At 58.4% G+C, this 18,412-nt stretch overlaps 2 protein-coding genes across 6 annotated transcripts in view; one reads left to right on the top strand and one right to left on the bottom strand.

Moving 5' to 3' along the window:
• Positions 1-2,579: 2,579 nt before the first annotated feature.
• On the bottom strand, positions 2,580-17,288 carry HADHB (hydroxyacyl-CoA dehydrogenase trifunctional multienzyme complex subunit beta). 4 transcript variants are annotated; one of them, XM_082047701.1, is made up of 16 exons: positions 17,213-17,288; positions 15,498-15,572; positions 15,070-15,111; positions 13,095-13,194; positions 12,226-12,270; positions 10,894-10,993; positions 9,660-9,747; positions 8,916-9,103; positions 7,668-7,848; positions 6,576-6,697; positions 6,016-6,095; positions 5,877-5,924; positions 5,077-5,164; positions 4,474-4,548; positions 3,890-4,054; positions 2,580-3,158 (listed from the first exon to the last, which is right to left on the bottom strand). In XM_082047701.1, exons 2-16 carry the CDS (start codon positions 15,562-15,564, stop codon positions 3,123-3,125), a joined length of 1,425 nt encoding a protein of 474 aa, XP_081903827.1. In that variant the 5' UTR covers positions 15,565-15,572; positions 17,213-17,288; the 3' UTR covers positions 2,580-3,122. The 4 variants fall into 4 exon arrangements, with proteins under 4 accessions (XP_081903827.1, XP_081903829.1, XP_081903830.1 ...); XM_082047703.1 differs by having other exon boundaries at positions 13,095-13,191; XM_082047704.1 differs by lacking the exon at positions 17,213-17,288 and adding an exon at positions 17,083-17,203 and having other exon boundaries at positions 13,095-13,191.
• A 259-nt stretch (positions 17,289-17,547) lies between these two features.
• Positions 17,548-18,412, top strand: part of HADHA (hydroxyacyl-CoA dehydrogenase trifunctional multienzyme complex subunit alpha) — a 28,866-nt gene continuing 28,001 nt past the window's right edge. Inside the window, exon 1 of one of the 2 annotated variants that reach the window (XM_082047688.1) lies at positions 17,548-17,697. In XM_082047688.1, coding sequence (XP_081903814.1) covers positions 17,583-17,697 — 115 coding nt within the window. In that variant the 5' untranslated portion in view covers positions 17,548-17,582. The remainder of the gene's footprint in view (positions 17,698-18,412) is intronic. The other variant, XM_082047689.1, reaches the window with a different exon arrangement.

The following is an 18,412-nucleotide window of genomic DNA, read 5'->3' as shown; positions in this document are numbered from 1 at the left end:
GGTGTTGTCGTGGCGCGGGGAGCTCCCGTCATGCCGCGCGGGGTCTGATCTGCATGGCCACGCCCTACGCGCAAGGCCCCGCCGATCCCGCAGTGTCACCGTGCACAGAGGGACACGCTCCGTTCCCGCACGCGTGGAACCCGGGCTCGCGGGGCCAGCCCGAAGTCTGTAACTATTATTAAAAACTGCGGGGAAAACGCACAAAACGCGTCCGCCTGTTCCCAGCCCGTAGCCCGGTGTCCAACGCGCACCGCGCGCTGCTCTGCCCGGCCCTCTCCGCTATGGACACGCTCTAAGAGCTTCTCGTGCTGGCAGCGCGCTGGGGGTGCCCGCTCCAGCCGAGCTCTGTCCTCGCGTGCTCTCCCCCCCGCGTGTGACCCACGCTCCGTGCCCCGTGCTCAGCCCGACCTCGCCTCAGGGACGGTGCCCCGTGTCCTCCAGGCTGCACAGGGAGGTCCCGGCTCAGCCCAGGCGGCGCCTGCTGCCCTGGGACACCCGGGATCCCCGGAGCCCAGAGGCGGCTGCTGAGAACTGACCCGATCGGCCCCCAAGGCCCTGCCGGCCGATCCTGGGGACGTGGCTCGGGGGCCCCGAGCACCGGAGGGAGCCGCACCGCTGCTGGTTTTGCTCATTAGATGGAAAACTGGAAACCCGACGGTTTGGGGGTGCTGGGGCCTGGACAGCTCCTCCGCTCCCCCGAGCCTGTCTCTGCACAGCCGGGCCAGGGGCACCTTCCTGCCGGCCCCGGGGAAATTGTCACCAGCGCCCATCGTCACCGGCCCATCGCGGCCCCTCCAGCCCTGCTGCTCACGGTGCGGCAGCGCCGTTCCCGCCCCCGGCCGCGGTCAGGCGAGCCCGGTGCGCGCGGCGCCGCCTCGGTCCGTGCGGCCGCTGTCCTGCTGGCTGCTGGGGGGTGCGGGGCGGGCCGGGGCCGGTGCCGGGGCGGATCCCCGACCGCAACTCCGAGCCGCCAGGGGCGGGGCCTTGCGCGTAGGGCGTGGCCATGCAGATCAGACCCCGCGCGGCATGACGGGAGCTCCCCGCGCCACGACAACACCGCCCACAGGCGTGCGCGAGCGCCGCGTGGGCGCCGCGTGCGGGCGAGACGCGGGGCGCGGGGCGGGGCGTCGCGCGGGCCGTGCGCGGGTGTCGGCGCGGGGTGTCCGTGTGGTGGGGGTGTGCGGGGCGGCGTGGGGCGGCGCGGGCGCGGGTGGTGGGCATACTTACCTGGCAGGGGAGACACCATGATCAGGCAGGTGGTTTTCCCAGGGCGAGGCTCATCCCTTGCACTCCGGGTGTGCTGACCCCTGCGATTTCCCCAAATGCGGGAAACTCGACTGTATAATTTGTGGTAGTGGGGACTGCGTTCGCGCTCTCCCCTGGCGTCGCTGGTCAAAAACAGATTTAATAACAGCACCAGGCGTGTCGCTGCGGCAGCGCCTGCAGGTGCTGCGGGTTAACCCCGTGTGCGGTGGGTTGGCACAGCCACCGGGTGCTGTGAAGCGTAGTCAGGACAAGGAGAATGTAATTGGGGAAGAAATTGTTCCCACATCCAACCTCAACCTCCCCTGGGCAACTTGAGGCCGTTTCCTCTGCTCCTGGCGCTTGTTCCTGGGGAGCAGAGCCCGACCCCCCCTGGCTCCAAGCTCCTTTCAGGCAGTTCAGAGATCAGAAGGTCTCCCCTCGGCTCCTGTTCTCCAGCTGAACCCCCCAGGTCCCTCAGCCGCTCCATCACACTTGTGCTCCAGCCCCTCAGCAGCTCCGGTCCCTTCTCTCCACTCGCTCCAGCACCTCAAGGGTTTCTTGGCGTGAGGGGCCCAGAACCGCCCCAGGACTCTTCCCAGCCCCCAACACGCCAGCACTGAGCATTGCGTGCACTTCAGCCCCCCCGCCCCTGCAGCAAACCCCTCCCCCGCTGTTCCGCAGCGCAGCCCCCGCCTCGCCGTGGGTGCAGGTCCCCCTGCTGCAGGCGGGTCTGTGCCCACGCAGGCAGCTCTGCGGTTTTGCTCCATGGTGTCCCGTTATCTTTAAAGACACAGAAAGCCAAGGAAGCTCCTTCCCCCACCCCCAGAGCTGCACCCGCAGCCGCCCGCACCCGCACAGAGCAGCACGGGAGTCCCGGCCAGGAACAGCGACCCACTGGCGCTCACACCGACTGCGGGGCTGCAGATGCCGTTTCTTTCATACAAAGGACTCAAAGGTTTTGCAGGGTGATTTAGAACATCCTCTATTTCCACCCCAGCTCACAAAACCAGAGATGAGCGAGGAAATAACCCAGAACGTCAATCAAACGGGCAAGAATGGCCGGAGGAAGGACAACTCTGCACCGGCGTTACGCTGCCCCCATTTACCTTTCGAAACGCCGGGCACTGGCGTGTGTAACGAACGTACCAAAGAGAGAGCAGGCGTTACCCTGAACGTCCCCGTTCTGACGATTCACGGAGCTCAGGGTGGGCTCTGGGCAGGGGCCAGAGCCGCCGTCTCCCAGTTCAGAGCTGAATCCCGGGGGCACCTCGGAGCACGCGGCCCCACGGCAAACCCCACATAAACCCGCCCCACACCCTGCAGGAGAGGGCAGGGAAAGAGAAAAGCCAGGCTTTATTTTTCTCCCTGTTTATTGTGGCCAACATCAGCAACGCTCACTTGTCAGAAGCAATTTGCTAATTCCATTGCTGTTTGGGCACCGTGCAGCAAACGTCCTCCTCACAAACCAGGTCAGGCTACTCGCTTCTTGTTTTAGAAAACCCTGGCTCCCTCCCAGGCCCGGTTAACTCACGTCTCAGCCGCCGACCTCCAGTACCTCACAACCTCCTGTCCAAGCTCAACTCGCTGTACACACTTTGCAATTATTCTCCTCCTGGTTCTTGAAGAGTTGCAGCAGAAATGGGAGAGGTTACAGGGGCCCTGCAGAGACTAAAAGCCACTTTAACGTTTACTCTCCAGGAAGTGGAATATTTCTTAGGACGTGTTCGTTAGTTGAAAATCAGCAGCTGAGTAGCTAAAAGGGTATTTACAAAGGCCACCAAAAATCCTTTCCAAGAAGGACCGTGTGTGTTTTCATTAGTGCATTGAAATGGCATTGCCAGGCACAGGACACTGAGCGCTCGGCACCTCGCCGTCCGTTACTGAGGGTAGAGCTCCACGATCATCGCGTGGCCCTGGAGAGAGAAGGAGAGAACGGTCACCAAAAGGACGAACTATCAGACACGCACACCAGCAGATGCCCATCTCCTGGCTGTCCGAAGTAAAAGAGGAGATGAAAACGCAGAGCTGTTCACTGGGAGGGTTCTGGTGGTTCGATGGGCAGACAGCACAACGCGCCTCGGCCGAGGCGGCGCAGTCCAGCCCGGCGCACGCGTCCGGCTCTGCCGGGGACAAACGAGGAGTTCGGGGAGGGGGACACGCTGGGACCGGCGCCCTCAGGCTACAGAACTGCCCCCAGTCACCCCCTGGCACAGCCTGCGGGGCTGCGGAACCGCCTCACCCACTGTCCTTGTGAAGATCTCTCTTCCCAGGATGAGAAGAATGGTGCTCACAAACCACAATTTGGGAATCACCGAATCACAGATGGTTTGTGTGGGAGGGCCCTTCCCAGCCCCCCAGTCCCCCTGCCATGACAGGGACATCTGCACCAGCTCAGGCTGCTCAGAGCCCCGTCCAGCCTGGCCTGGGATGTCTCCAGGGATGGTTCAGCCACCACCTCTCTGGCCAACCTGGGCCAGGCTCTCAGCACCCTCAGCACAAACAATTTCTGCATCATGTCCGGCCTGAATCTCCGTCCTTTAGTTTAAACCATCACCCTTGTCCTGTCACAACAGGCCCTGCTCAGAAGTCCGTCCCCCGTTCTGTCTGCAGAGGGCCCAGCGCACAGCGGCGCTACCGGCGTTACCTGCCCTCCCGCAGCACAGGCAGCGACCAGCCCGTACTGCCCGCCCTCCTTCTTCAGCCTGTGGGCAGCGGTGATGACGAGCCGGCAGCCGGTGGCACCAAAGGGATGTCCCAGCGACAGGGAGCCGCCCCAGTTGTTGAACTTGTCCAGAGGAGGAGCTCCGACCTGCAGGAACACACGGTCACCCGCTGCACCGACACCGCCGCACCGCGGCACGGCCAGACCTCCCCGGCCAGCCCGGCCACGAGGGGCCCGGCGGCACGGACGGGCGCCCCGCGGCAGCACAAACCCACGCAGAGGCTTTGCTGAGCCCCCAGCTGTCAGAAAGCACCAGGGCTGAACCTCCCACCCGTGTTAATTCCCTCCGCTCCAACAACCAGTTACGGCTCCACATCTCCACCTCCTGCTGACAGTGGGAACACCGTCGTTCCCAAAGAAACTGCTCGAGTTGGGGTTTGCCAACCCAGAGTTCAAGAGACATCGCGTCTCCTCGTCGAACATAACAAAAACCCTGCTGTGCAGCGGGGAATTCAATCAGTCCTGAAGTTAAACTAAAGAGAAAAACCTCCTGCCTGTGCTCTTACCTTTGACTTTCTGCCCATGTAGTTCTGTGCAAACCAGTCGGAATCCATCGCTTTCAGGTTGGCCAGTATCTGCCCCTGGGAGGGAGGGAGGAGCAATATTAGCAAGGCGAGGGCAGACTCCAAGGAAAGGCTACGGACAGCATGGACAGACAGGAGACACCTCGAGAGCAGCTGCAGCCAGCGCAACAAACGCATTTGACAGGACCAGCCCTGTTAATCAACATGAGCTCAGCCTGAGTGAGAGAAACACGCTGTCCAAGGAACAAGCGCCCCGGACAGTAACGCAGATCCCCGGTTGGCAGGTGATGTACACAAGCGGTTTCTTTCACACAGGGCCTTGGGAAAGCAAGATATTCTTTGTGTGTTACTTTACAAGAATCTGTATTTCTTTGGTGACTTCAAGCAACACAAGCCACTCTTAGCATGCACTGTGTCAATGTAAAATTGTTACATATTTAAAATACATACGGTATTTATCTAGAGACATAAATGCAGAATGATACCCTATCTACATTTAGTGACGGTCTCAGCAAGAGCTCTCAGCAACACAAAACAGAGCAGCATGTTACAGCTCGGGGCACTCTCAGCACGCCGAGTACTTACAGCAAAAGCTTCGTGGAATTCAAAGACATCGATGTCGGCCAAGCTCAGACCAGCCTTCTCCAGCACCTTGGGAGTGGCGTACGTGGGGCTGAGGGAGAGTCGAGGAACAGGAGTTCTGCGTTAATGTTTCCTCTCATCATCGTCCCCTATTCCCACAGCGACCCACATTATGTCCCTGCTCTCTAGGGTTCGCCTGCCCCGCTCCAACTGAAACACGACCCCAGGAACTGCTGTGAGTGCCCCGGCGGAGGAGACTGAGGGGGGACTCATTCATGGGGATCAGTATGGAAAGGGGGAGGATGGAGCCAGGCTCTTCTGGTGACAACCAGGGACAGGACAAGGGGCAATGGGTGCAAACTGGAACACAGGAGGTTCCACTGAAAGAGGAGAAGCAACTTGTTGGGGTGAGGGTGGCAGAGCCTGGCCCAGGCTGCCCAGGGGGTTGTGGAGTCTCCTTCTGTGCAGACATTCCAACCCCCTGGACACCTTCCTGTGGAACCTCAGCTGGGTGTTCCTGCTCCGGGGGGATTGCACTGGATGGGCTTCCCAGGGCCCTCCAAGCCCCGACACTCTGGGGTTCTGTGCAATCGGGGTGAGGATTTCTGCCCCAGTGGTCTCCCACGCCAGCCAGCTCCCTCTGTCGAGTCACAGCTCACACACCGGCTCTCCCACCTTTCTGAGAGGCCACAAGAGACGTAAGAGCTCGTGAGACGCCTCCCAAAAATGAAACATGTCAGGCACATCAAGGCTGTTGCGCCAGGGCAGACTGTCAGGGGATGATCCTGATCATCGCCACCTACCCCAGCAGCAGCTGGTCCTTTGGATCCTGGGACACGTACACAAAGTCCCTGCACGGGAGAAACACTGTCAGTAACAGAAAGAGCAGCAGAAGGAAGCCAGAGCAGGGCTCAGAGGCCCCGCACAGCTGCCCCTTTTTACCTCAGGTAGGCCTTCGGTTTGTATCCCATCGCCAGAGCCTTCTCCTCGGACATGAGCAGAACTGCCGAAGCACCGTCCGTCTGAAGAGCAGAAAGCCCCGTGAGGTCACTGTGCAAACACACCCCGCGCAAAGGAGCGTGACGGCCCTCCCGAGGCAGCTGGAGGGGACCCGGGAGACCCACAGCTCCCACCGAACGGGGGAGTGCTGAGCTGCTGGGGGGCAGGACGGCCGTACAGAGGGATCTGCCCGGCTGGATCGATGGGCCGAGGCCACTTGTCTGAGGGTCACCAAGGCCAAGTGCGGGTCCTGTGCTTGGGTCACAACAGCCCCATGAACGCTGCAGCTGGGGAACAGCGGCTGGAAAAGGCCCTGGGGGCGTTGGTGCCAGCGGCTGAACGCGAGCCAGCGTGTGCCCAGGTGGCCAAGAGGCCACAGCATCGTGGCTGGTCCCAGCACTGGGGTGGCCAGCGGGACCAGGGCAGCGGCCGTCCCTGTGCTGGGGCTGGGCAGTCGAGGGTAAAGCAGACACCCCGCTCGCGGTGCCGGGAAGGCGCGTTACCAGGAAGGAGGAGTTGGCAGCGGTGACAGTTCCGTACGGCTTGACAAAAGCCGGCTTCAGCTTCCCCATCTGCTCCATGGAGGACGGACGGACCCCGTTATCTTTGGTTACTGTTTCTTTGCCTGTTGATGAAAAAACAAACCGCAAACAATGAAGGTAGGAAAGCCAGCAGCAAACCTGAGTTTGCAGTTCAGGAGTCCGGGGAAAAACAGAAAATCAAAACTTGTGTTTTTTATGAGAAGTGGGAGGAGGAAAAAACAGAAAACCACTCATGGTATCAGGATATTTAACATGGTTAAGGAACCAGCACTTAAAAATAGAAGCTACGTTACTTTATCCCTCAAGACTATAAAAATGAAGCACTGCACTCTATTTACTCTAAGAAAATACTGCATGGAAAACCCAGCTGATAAAAGAACTGAAATTCAGATTATAAAGCCTAAATTGGACAACTGGGCCTAAGTCAGTATACATTTATGTGCCAGATTTTGGGGCAGTAAAAGCACTGGGAAGAACCCAATACACGTGTCTTCGACTGCCTTCTTCAGGCAGTTGGTATAGTTGACAGAAAGTACCAATTTTAGCGTATAGATTGTATGTAACTGTGGATCTATAAACGTGAGGTCTGTCTAGGAAACCAATTACAGAGTAGAAGCGCCCAGAATTAGCGGGGTTCCATCAACCGCTAGCTGACGAGGGCAGAAACCAGGCCGCAGGGCTCTGCCATGCACCTCCCGCTCCAGCTTCTCCCACCCAGCGCCTGGGTCACCAGACAAGGATTTGATCCGGTTTTGGGGTGAACGACGGGTCCTCCTGCCTGCCTGGCAGAGCAGGGGGGGCCCGGGCCAACCGTGCTGACTTCCCTTGCGACAAAATTTAGATACACAAGGATATTTTTATATATTTAGATACGCATGTTTAGAAATATCCTCCTATGTCAGCAGTCTTCAGGGAAACAGCATACGAGAGACTCCAAATCCACAGGATACCCAGAATGTTAGGAATCCGACCCCAGCACCTCCCCCGCTTCTCTAATCAAGTGTTTCCTTATGGAACCGGCGCACTGTAGCAGCGAAAGCCGCGCACTGTGACCTGGCACTTTGAAGGGCACCACGTCGAGCAGCAAGCCGCCGTCCTGCGCTTTCTTGGCCAGCGTGTGCGAGCGGAGCGCGTACTCGTCCTGCTCCTGGCGGGACACGGCGAAGGCGGCGGCCAGGCGGTCGGCAGAGTGCCCCATGGTCTCGCTGGTGGAGAACTCGGCCACGGCCGGCAGCTGCAACACAGCAAACCACATCAGCGCGCGGAGCCCGGCCCTGGCGCTCCGAGCTCAGGAGCCGGCTCCACTGCGCACAGCGCTCCTGGTCACTGAGCAGAGCAGTGAGTACCGGAGCCGCGCGCAGGAACCGTGCCGGAAGGGACCTGGTCAAAGTCTTAGAGGAGCCACCACTGCGAAGGTTTTAGAAAAAAACAGGTAAAAATGAGGTCCAGACTGCAGCTGCCTCCGGGGGCTCAAGAACCGCACTGATCTGCACACGTGGTGCCTTTCACGTCCCCCCAGGAAGGGTGACCGGGCTGTTTGTGCCAAGGTGACACAACACGTCCTGGGACCCAAAATCTCCTTGTCAAACACCCCTTCAAGCAAAACCAGAGGCAGCGACCGAGCTCTGCTTCACTTCTATTGCTCCAGCAGCACGCAGGAAATCCCTGCACGCACCTGCATCTGCAACGCTCATGTGTTGCGTGGAGCCCGATCTCGTCGCCGTGCGCACCGTGTGCCGCGCTCCCGCGGGGCGGCCGGCGGCGCGGGCACGGGCTCGCTGCTGCTGAGGAGGAAAGTGCTTTTCCTTCCCAGCATCACCACGTCATAATTCACCTCTCTCACGACCTCCACAACACCAAACAACAGTTGAATTAATATACTGAGGGTGCTTCTCTCTGATATTAAGGATGTTATTTCTATTATTTCAGGAACACATTTTTTTCTGTCCCTTTAGGACCCTTGCATAAGTTTTATAGTGATGGGAAAAAGCTTCTACTTTGTAGTGCTCAGCAGTTCGTGCAGGAGTTGCAGAAGGAGAGGGAAGTTTTGAAATAAGTTGGGTTTACTGAAGACCAACACGTAAGAATAAATGCAGAGAGCCATGAATGCTGCGCGATGCATCATCCACTGCAGTTTTAACCACGTGCATCCAATAAAGTGAGCCCCAGGCAGCCAGCTCTCCCTTTTTAAATCCTCTCTGTTGAGGTTAAAAAAATGACCTATGCCAACTTGTTTTACACCTTATCAAACTGTTTCACACGTTATAAAGCTTAAATATCTAAATGCCGGGAAAAAATTACCTCGGGAGCAAAGTAGTCGGGGCGGATTTTGGAAATCAGAGAGAGCTTTTGGCCCAAGGTCTTGGCTCGGTTCAGGGTCAGCATCGTCTTCCTCATCTTCCTGCTGTGCCGGATGGGAACGTCCGACATCAACTCCACGCCCCCCGCTACGACGACGTCGCACTGTCCAGCCGCGATCAGACCCACGCCTGCCAGCGACAGGGAGACCCCTGAGAGCTGCGGACGAGGGACACTGGCCCTGGCAGTGATGTGGGTACCACACTTATTTCCTCCTCCAGCCCCTGGTTTTGGCCGAGTTACACAACACGTGCTTAACAGAGACTGGGCAGGTTGAACAGGCGGCCTGAATCACACTCGTTTTGGAACCGCTTCCACTTCTCTTGGTCACGCACGAACAGTATCCCCGGTGACTCAGGACAGTAACTGGGTCTCAATGCTTTTTGCTCTGTTTAGGCCAAGTCAAAGCTGAAAGCAGCCTGGAAGGCAGCAACTTGCTTATCAAATCTTTACCTCCTGAGCTAACAACTGAGCAGAGACTATCGCTGAACAAAGGGTGTCAGGCCGCTGCAGGTCTGCAGCAGACACTCAATGCGCATCTTATTTTGTTGGTTCAGAAACCATTTTCTTGCATTCCAGAATCTTTTGGGATGCTTACTTATCATCACTAAGCCACGCAAGTGAGATGAGGGATGGAGAGCTGCTGAGTTGGGTCTCAAACCCCCGCTGGCGGCTCCAGGGACATACCTGTGGTCATCGCCTGGTTTGAAGAAATGCAGGCCATGGTGACGGTGTGGGCCGGCGTTTTGTCAGAGAAACCCGCTCCCAGGGCAGCCTGCGAGCAACAAAGAGCGACTGTTACAACCCGCTTCTGCTGCGCCGGGGGCCAGAGCTCCCTCCTGCCCTTGGCGGACTAAGCTCAAAACAGCTATTAACACATGGAGTTTTCACTCGGGCAGCCACCGCAGCAGCTCTTCCCCTCCCAGGCCGGGAACAGGAGCGGCTGCCGGGCTCTCAGTTGTGTTATACAGACAGTCGCCGGCCCCTCGTTAACAAAGGGACAAACTAATCACACACCTCAGCGTTTCAAAAGAGCTTTCAACTGCTTGACCTTTGTTTCACCTTAATTGCAAAGGCGGCATGTGGAAGGAGTTACTCAGAGCCGTCCGTCCGAGGCGCAGTGACTTGTTTTGCACAGAACAGCTTTCGGACGGCAGCGTCTCGGGCCCGTCTGAGCGCAAAGCCTCCCACGCCCGAGAGCCGTGCGCAGCGAGACCTTCCCTAGTTGAGACGTGGCCAACTGGTTTAAAGTTCAACAGTTGTTGCCGAGTTAAAATTACACAGAGCCGCATCTGACTGGCAGGTGACCAAAGCAAGTATTTGCGCACGCCAGGCTAAAGCCGCGCAACCTCCAAGTCCTCCCAGCCCAGGTTACGTCACGGCTTTGCCTGGTTGCAGAGAACAACAGCACAGGCTCCAGATTACAGAAAATCACATGCTGCCCCTGTAATGCTATGCAGGGGACAAGGTTCTTTCTGTGTGACACGCGAATTGTGCTTTCTGACTGCCAGAAAACAGGGCAGCCAGCTACTCCATCTCGGGTCCTTCAAAAGCTGCATCTGACCGGCCAACTAAACCAAATGAATAGCACAGCACAGCGGTTTATCAGAGCATGCTCCCCGCCTCTCAGGCCCTTGGGACACACCAGCATTTGAGTCCACCTGGTAGTTAAGAGTGACCAGCAGTCATTAACAAAAGCTTCCCTTGGGGAAGAATCAAGCAGAGGCTTCCCAGCACTCAAATGCACAGATTTCAATAGGAGGCACAGTCCCACACAGTTATTTCACAGAAAACACTGCACAACAGCTCAAGCTCCCGAATAATGTTTAAATGAACCATAATAATGGAATGTTTCTTTTGCAAATGTTTGTCATCAGCTGCAGAAATCAGACCCGCAGGGGAGACGCTGCACGGAACTCACCTCTCTGGCAACGTTACTGGTTTTCACCTCCTGGATGACCGTGCCGTAAACGATGTAATCAACGACATCGCGAGGGACGCTGGTCCGGTTCAGCAAGCCCCTGAGGACATCAGAACAAACACAACTCGCACCGCCTCAGCAATAACCTGGTCACAGTCCCCAAACGTCATCTTTCCGCCAGCTTGGCTGCAGAACAAGCTGCGTCTTCTGCCCCCGCTCCACAAGGAATCTTGTGTGCGTGTGTATTTAATGACAGTATGATAGGACTGCAAATAATCACGGTGATAATATCAGTATAAAGGATTACATGATTTCATGAAACCAACTGCTCTAGCCCCTCCTCGCGCTCCGAAGTGGCTCTCAGTATCTTCCCCCATTTGGAGTGTTCTGACAGAACAATTAAAGGCAGAAGGAAGTAACTTGGGGAGCAACAAGGCCAGTCCCCTTTGGCGCAGGAACCACCTGAAACTTCAGCAGACACACAGAAAACGAGCGGTGTGTTTTCAGAGTCCGTCAGAGAACCCCGCACAGTGCGCCAGAACACCCCGACGAACACGCAAGCCCCACTGCGGGCAGAGATTTAAGGCCAGTGGGGTTCACATGGAGTTTTGAGCACTACAAAGCAAAAATGAGACTAAAGGCACCTCAACCAATAACTTCTGTTCAACAGCACATTAACCCCGCAATGCCCAGGATGCGGCCCTGGCACCGCTGACACGCTGCCGGACAGTGAACCAGCCTGCGTCGGCTACACGCGGCGTTCAGATCTGGCATGACTGCACCTACACTCACCATCCTTCCTTGGGCCTCAATCTCCTTTACCCCCAGTAAATCCTCACATCTCAACAGCGCTCTGTCCTCTGCCCCGCAAGGCAGAGCCGCTGCTAACGACCTACGGCTCTGCAAACCACCGCAGCACGGCCGGGACGGGCAACGCGACAGAATTAGCTTGTTATTCTCATTGCCACTAGTTTGCTCTGAATTGCCCGGATGGTTTTTCGCGGAACTCTGAGCACACCCCAACAGCAGCTCCAGTCTCTGCATTAAGAAAACTACAGTCAGAATTCGAATTAACGAAAATGTGTCAAACAGGACGGCAATGCCGTCTCTGCGTAACAACACCCTTTACACAAGCCTCTAGTAAACCCCACTGCCTAAGCCACCTACTAATGCAATGCCAGACCATGAAAAATGAAGCACCTGGTTCATATCACTCAGAGACAAAGACAAAGCCTTGGCTTCCAGATCTGTTGAAGCCACCGAACCAACACTGGGATCCCAGCAGCTCAACAAGAGAGTTTTCTGGGCCCTTCTGGTATTTTATATACTTACTGCAGTGCAGCTCTTGCTAAGTCATGTGGCATAAGATCCGCATACCTGGAAGGTAAAGAAGAGAGGCAGAAACTTAGGGGTGTCAAAAACTGATCGAGACGTCTGTGCCACCGCTGTGGGCACAGATCAGCAGCAGAGAACTGGTGACACGGCAGCAACGCTGCACTGTGTTTATAGTCTTGTAAATTAAATTAAAGATTTGAGGAATAAATGGTTTGTGCTGAGGGTGCTGAGAGCCTGGCCCAGGTTCCCAGAGAGGGGGTGGCTGAACCATCCCTGGAGACATCCCAGGCCAGGCTGGACGGGGCTCTGAGCAACCTGAGCGGGTGCAGATGTCCCTGTCATGGCAGGGGGGGGCTGGGAAGGTCCTTCAACCCAAACCGTCCTGTGATAAGCAAACATTTCAAACCTTGGGTTGTGAAGACTCTGTGTACAGGTCAACACACAAGGGCCGTACTAAGAACACTGAAAAGCAGCAGTAACAGAGTAACAAAATCCCCCACCCATCCTAAGGTTAGGCCTGGTCCTAACTCAGCTGTGAATTTGGTGTCAGCACAAGTGCCTACAGCAGATTCTCTGCACCTGTCCTGCTGGTTTTGTGAAGCTCTTTATCTCTCTAGATTCACCAACATCCTCTAGACGCACAATGTGCGCCCTCCTTCTTCTCGGAATTCACATACATCGGCAAACTTCTCCAAAGCACGTTTTTTTATGAGGGAAGCTGAAATAACTGAAGCAGTCTAACTCGCTGTCATTTCAGTACTTCTAGGCATTAAAGTAACTACATTTAAATGAACAAGACAACAGTTTCCACAAAGATTCTACTACTAACCAAGTCAGCATCTATTTTCTTCTTATTTTATACTTACGTGGTGCCAGACTGCAAAAACGGAATACGGACACCCTCTACCACAACGATGTTCTTCACGCCACTTTTGGCTAAGGTCTTCTTGGTCTTAGGCTGGACTGCTAAGAGAGGAGTGATGTGAACAAGAACACCACAAGCTTGAAATAAGAGCTGTAAGAACTACTAGAAAACTAGGGAAATTGTTCTGTTTTGGTGCCTGAGACAAATGCAGAGCAGGTGGGACACCTGGGCTGCAATCCTGCCTCTGGCTGGTTAATTATGTAAACTGTGAGAAATGAGGTAACAACTCAGTATACGCCCCTTCAGTGAGAGACTCATCTCTCGCTCCACTGAGGCCACGGCACAGCCGAGAGCAGAGGCACGAAACCGCCAGCCTGTCGGCACTGACGCTGCAGGAACAGACAGCGCTAAGGCCGCAGAGCTCACCAGGGACGAGCTGGAGCAGATCCAAAGCCTGAGGGAGATCTGTCACTTGGGGAGCAGCAAGGACTGCGAACAGCACCCCATCTTCCACAGGAACAGCCTATACATTGGTCAACAGCGGCTGAACGTGAGCCGCGTGTGCCCAGGGGCCAAGAGGCCACAGCATCGTGGCTGGTGCCAGCACTGGGGTGGCCAGCAGGCCCAGGGCAGCGACCGTCCCTGTGCTGGGACCTGGGGAGGCCAAACCGCCAATCCTGGGGCAGTTCTGGGCCCCTCACGCCAAGAGAGGCCTTGAGGTGCTGGAGCGAGTGGAGAGAAGGGAACGGAGCTGGTGAGGGGCTGGAGCACAAGTGTGATGGAGACTGAGGGACCTGGGGGGTTCAGCTGGAGAACAGGAGCTGAGGGGAGACCTTCTGATCTCTGACCTGCCTGAAAGGAGCTTGGAGCCAGGGGGGTCGGGCTCTGCTCCCCAGGAACAAGCGCCAGGAGCAGAGGAAACGGCCTCAAGTTGCCCAGGGGAGGTCGAGGTTGGATCTGGGGAACGATTGGGCACAGTAAAGACAAGATAACTCAAGGTAAACCAAAACCCAGTTCTAGAAGTCAACTGACTTGCACTCCTGCAGGAAAGCAGCAGCAAGAACAGTGCACAGAGCTGCTCTGGGTAACTTGCTGCTTCTCCACAAGGTCTCGGAGCACCTTGAGTTCCAGCCAAACCATGTCATGATACAGTATCATTCATCCGGCTGCTGTCAGAGCTCTGCTGGAGCAATGACAATTTCCTAATGCCATCAGGCCTGCAAATTTTAGTGAGTACACACGGCAGCACAGGGCAGCTCCTTTTACAAGCCAGAAAAGGACAAAACTCACAAAAGCAGATTAAGTCCAGCTAAATACTGTGCTGAGGCAAGCGTGAGCACCAGGATGACGCTCCCGCGCTGTGCCTGGGTTACAGAAGGCTCCCTGTGCAAAGCCAAGGGGACGAGGGGAGCTGCTGCCGAGACCAGCTTCCAAAATCCAGGCAGCTCAAAGTGTTACTGTCACCTGAGCCACCTCCCCAGCAAATCCCAGAATGCCAGATCACCCTGACCGCTTGTAATGGCCACAGCTTAACACCCCATAATGCCGTGTGTGCAGCAGGTGCACCGAGACCCGAGCCTCTCGCTGGTCCCACCGCCAGCTCCACAAGATTCTCCTGGTCAGGGACAGTCCCCTCCCCTCTGGGCAAGCGGTCTGGTTACGGCAGTTTATAAACCCCGAGTCCGGTCTCTCTGTCCAGGCTCTAGAAATAGCCGCCCGTCAGGTGACGGTGGGGTGAGCTGTGGGCTGGCACGGCTGCCGGGAGCCAGGGACACGCAGGACACGCGGACTCTGCCGCACACACGGGTTTGCCCTGAGGTGTAACTGCCTGCAGCCCAAGAAGGGCGCTCGCGCTGAGGCAGCCTGCACTGCCTCTCTGAGAGCTCTGTCAAGTGAGACTCCGGAAATGGGAGGTGGCTTCAAAACCAGTCTTTTCTAGCACAGACCCCGTGAGATTCCTGGTGTTTTCACTTTACCTGCGGCTTGTAACTGGGAAGAGCAGCTGAGCGATCGAGCAACTGAAAAACATGACATGAAAAAACAAGGTCTGTCAAACATGAAGCATTAAAAACATTCCTACTTTCCGTAAGAACTGTTAAAAAAATAAGATAATGTTACAGTAAGACAACTCCACCCGAACATCTCTGAGATATTTTTAGTTTACTCTGTTCATAAAAATGACACAGTTCATACCACCCGTTAACAGGAGATTCTTCCACATCTGGTGTGGGAAGAGAAAAATAGGACAATAATGGAATTAGCAATTAAAAAATAAACCAAGATTGTAATTTTCAAGATGATAACAGAACACAGATTCAGATACCAGCATCCTTTCCAAACCCAACACTTGAACCGGAACTTTGTCTTACCCATTCAAGCTTTTAATAAACGTAAAGGTACTTACAGACCCTGGCAGCCCATGCTGAGGAGGCAGGGAGGTTTCTGATGGTGTTGGTCAGCATGGAACTCATTTTGGTATCTAGAGAGGTGGAGAAAGACCAGTATTAGTCCACCCTGGTCTACTTGGAACAACTTCAAGGTAAGCGATGGGCCTGCTTCACGCAGAGCCAAGCAAGTGAAGAAACAGAGGCCGCTCCAAGGGCAGAGAATTGGTTCCTATTACACTTTTTGAACAGAATCTAGCACAGGAGTAGTGTGCCTTGTGACTGTGGCCTGCAGCCGTCCCTGTAAATAAACCCTGACTTCCCCAGTGACCCAGCACACCTTCTGATTGCCCTCCCTAACTGTTCCACCGCTTCCCCCCGGAAAACTGTCCCGGTGCCCGGCCAGTGTCGCTGCCAGCGTGACCGTCCTGGCACGCTCTCCTCGGCACAATGTCACCCCACCACCTCCTTTCAGCCGCTGACGCCGACCTCGGTAACTTCCCGCGGGCACCCCCACAGGAAGGAGAACAAGATGGAATCCGCTGCCCCAAAAACTTCCTCCGTACCTTTCCCAAAGCTCCTTCCAAACCAGGGTTTCCCTAAGAACAAATCCTCATCTGCAGTTTTTATTGCCCGGGACAAAACAGGGTCCCCACAGCTCCAGTTCTTTGGCTGCTTCACAGCAACATTCACCTCGCTCTGCCACGCTTCTAGCGTTCACGGAAGAGCGCTCTCCGCACCAAAAATGCACACGTTTGAGTCCCGAGCTCAGCACACACGGGCACCGCAGCTTCTCAAAGCTCAGCACACGCTGCCAGCCCTTCGCTTCCCCAGCTCACACCTGTGCCGCACCACGCGATGCTCCTCAGCCCCCGCCGCTCCGGCCACGCTGCCATCCCACAAACCCAGCCCAGCAAAGGGCCAGGAACAGCTTTCCCTGCCCGAACCTGCCAGAACGGTTCCTCAGCGGGCCCAGCCCGAGCCCCGCGCAGCCCCGGTCACATCCCCGGTTCCTCAGCGGGTCCAGCCCGAGCCCCGCGCAGCCCCGGTCACATCCCCGGTTCCTCAGCGGGTCCAGCCCGAGCCCCGCACAGCCCCGGTCACATCCCCGGTTCCTCAGCGGGCCCAGCCCGAGCCCCGCGCAGCCCCGGTCACATCCCCGGTTCCTCAGCGGGCCCAGCCCGAGCCCCGCGCAGCCCCGGTCACATCCCCGGTTCCTCAGCGGGCCCAGCCCGAGCCCCGCACAGCCCCGGTCACATCCCCGGTTCCTCAGCGGGCCCAGCCCGAGCCCCGCGCAGCCCCGGTCACATCCCCCGCCAGGGCTCGACTGCGCCGGGACCCTCCGCACGCACCGCGCCGGCCGCAGCTCCGGCCAGAGCCGCACAGCCCCGCCTCCCCGCACAGCGCTGCTGACCGGGCCCACCGGACACCCCCGGACACGCACCCCCGCGCCCACAGCCACCCGGGACCCCGCGCTGCGCCCGCTCCCGCCCGGCCCCGCAGAGCCCAGGGCCGCCCCGCAGCCGCACACGGGCAGCCCCCGGTACACACTCACAGGGCCCGTCAGACCCCCCAAATTCACTAATACCCCCATCCCTCACGTACAGCGCAACTCACTGCCGCTGCCCCTGCAACCGGGACCGGCACACCGGCCGCTCCCCGACCCAGCAGCCCAGCAGCCCAGCACCCGCCGCCCCCGGGACCCCCGGGACCCGCCGCCCCGGCCGCCCCGCACCTCCGCCCGCGCCCGGCACCGCCCGCTCTGCCGCCGCCGCCACTGCCCGCCGCGCCGCCACTCAGCAAGGGCCCCGCGCCCGCCCCGCCCGCCGGGCTGCCCAACAGCCCGCCTGAGGGACGCCGCCCGTCCCTCAACCCCTGCTCGCTCTCTCCTGCTCCCTTGCCCGCTGCTGACGCTCAGTACGGACGAAAAACATCCGAGTTCCCGCGGTGAGCAGAGAGCAGCGAGGAGAGGCCGGAGCCGGAGCGGCGGGGCGGACAGGCAGCGCCGCGGCCAGCCGTGGGCGGGGCGGGGCGGGGCGGGAGGGGAGCGGCGTGGCCGAGCCCGCGGGCGGCCTCTCCCTCATTCGACCTCGCGCGCAGCTAAGATGGCGGCCGCGGTGCGCGCGATCGGCAGCCTGGGGCGCTTCACGGCCGCCAAGTACGGCCCGCGCCGCCGCGCGCCGCCCGCCGGTGAGCAGGGACGCCGCGCGCCGCCCGCCGGTGAGCGGGGCCCGCGCGTGAGGGGGCCCGGGGGGGTCACGGGGCTGCGGGAACGGGGCGGGGCGGGGAACGGTCCCCAGGTCCCGAGCTGTGGGGTGTCCCGGGAGTGTCCCCAGAGCGGTGCGTGTGTGTGTCCGTGCGGGGGTGTTGTCCCCACAGCCCGCGAGGCGCGCAGGGGTCCCCGGCGTGTCCCCACCCCCGGCAGGGTCTGTGACCCACGCTGCGGGGATCCCCGGGGCGGGGGTGTGTGTGTGTGTGCGCCCCACGCGGGGGGTGTGTGTGTGTGCGCCCCACGCCGGGGGGGTGTGTGTGTGTGCGCCCCACGGGCTGTGTGTGTGTGTGCGCCCCACGCGGGGGGTGTGTGTGTGCGCCCCACGGGCTGTGTGTGTGTCCCCACGGGGGGTGTGTGTCCCCACGGGCTGTGTGTGTGTCCCCACAGGGGGTGTGTGTCCCCACGGGGGGTGTGTGTCCCCACGGGCTGTGTGTGTGTCCCCACGGGGGGTGCTCCCCCCAGGTCCCCGAGGGACCTGCCCTCGTGTGTCTGGCCCGGTCCCCGTGTCCCGGCCCGGGGGGGCTCTGTGCGGCCCGGGGGGGGACAGGCCCGGCAGGCAGGACTGTCCTGGGCTGCCGAGCCCATCGCCGGGGGTGTCCTTGTGTGCTATGTCTGCGTGTGCATGTCCCCATGTCCTTGTCCCTCTGGATCCCGGGCCGCCCT

The sequence above is a fragment of the Streptopelia decaocto genome, assembly GCF_964273445.1.
Source record: "Streptopelia decaocto genome assembly, chromosome: 3".
Lineage (NCBI taxonomy): Eukaryota > Metazoa > Chordata > Aves > Columbiformes > Columbidae > Streptopelia > Streptopelia decaocto.
Note: the sequence above shows the minus strand (reverse complement) of the source record. Positions and strands in the feature narration are given on the sequence as shown.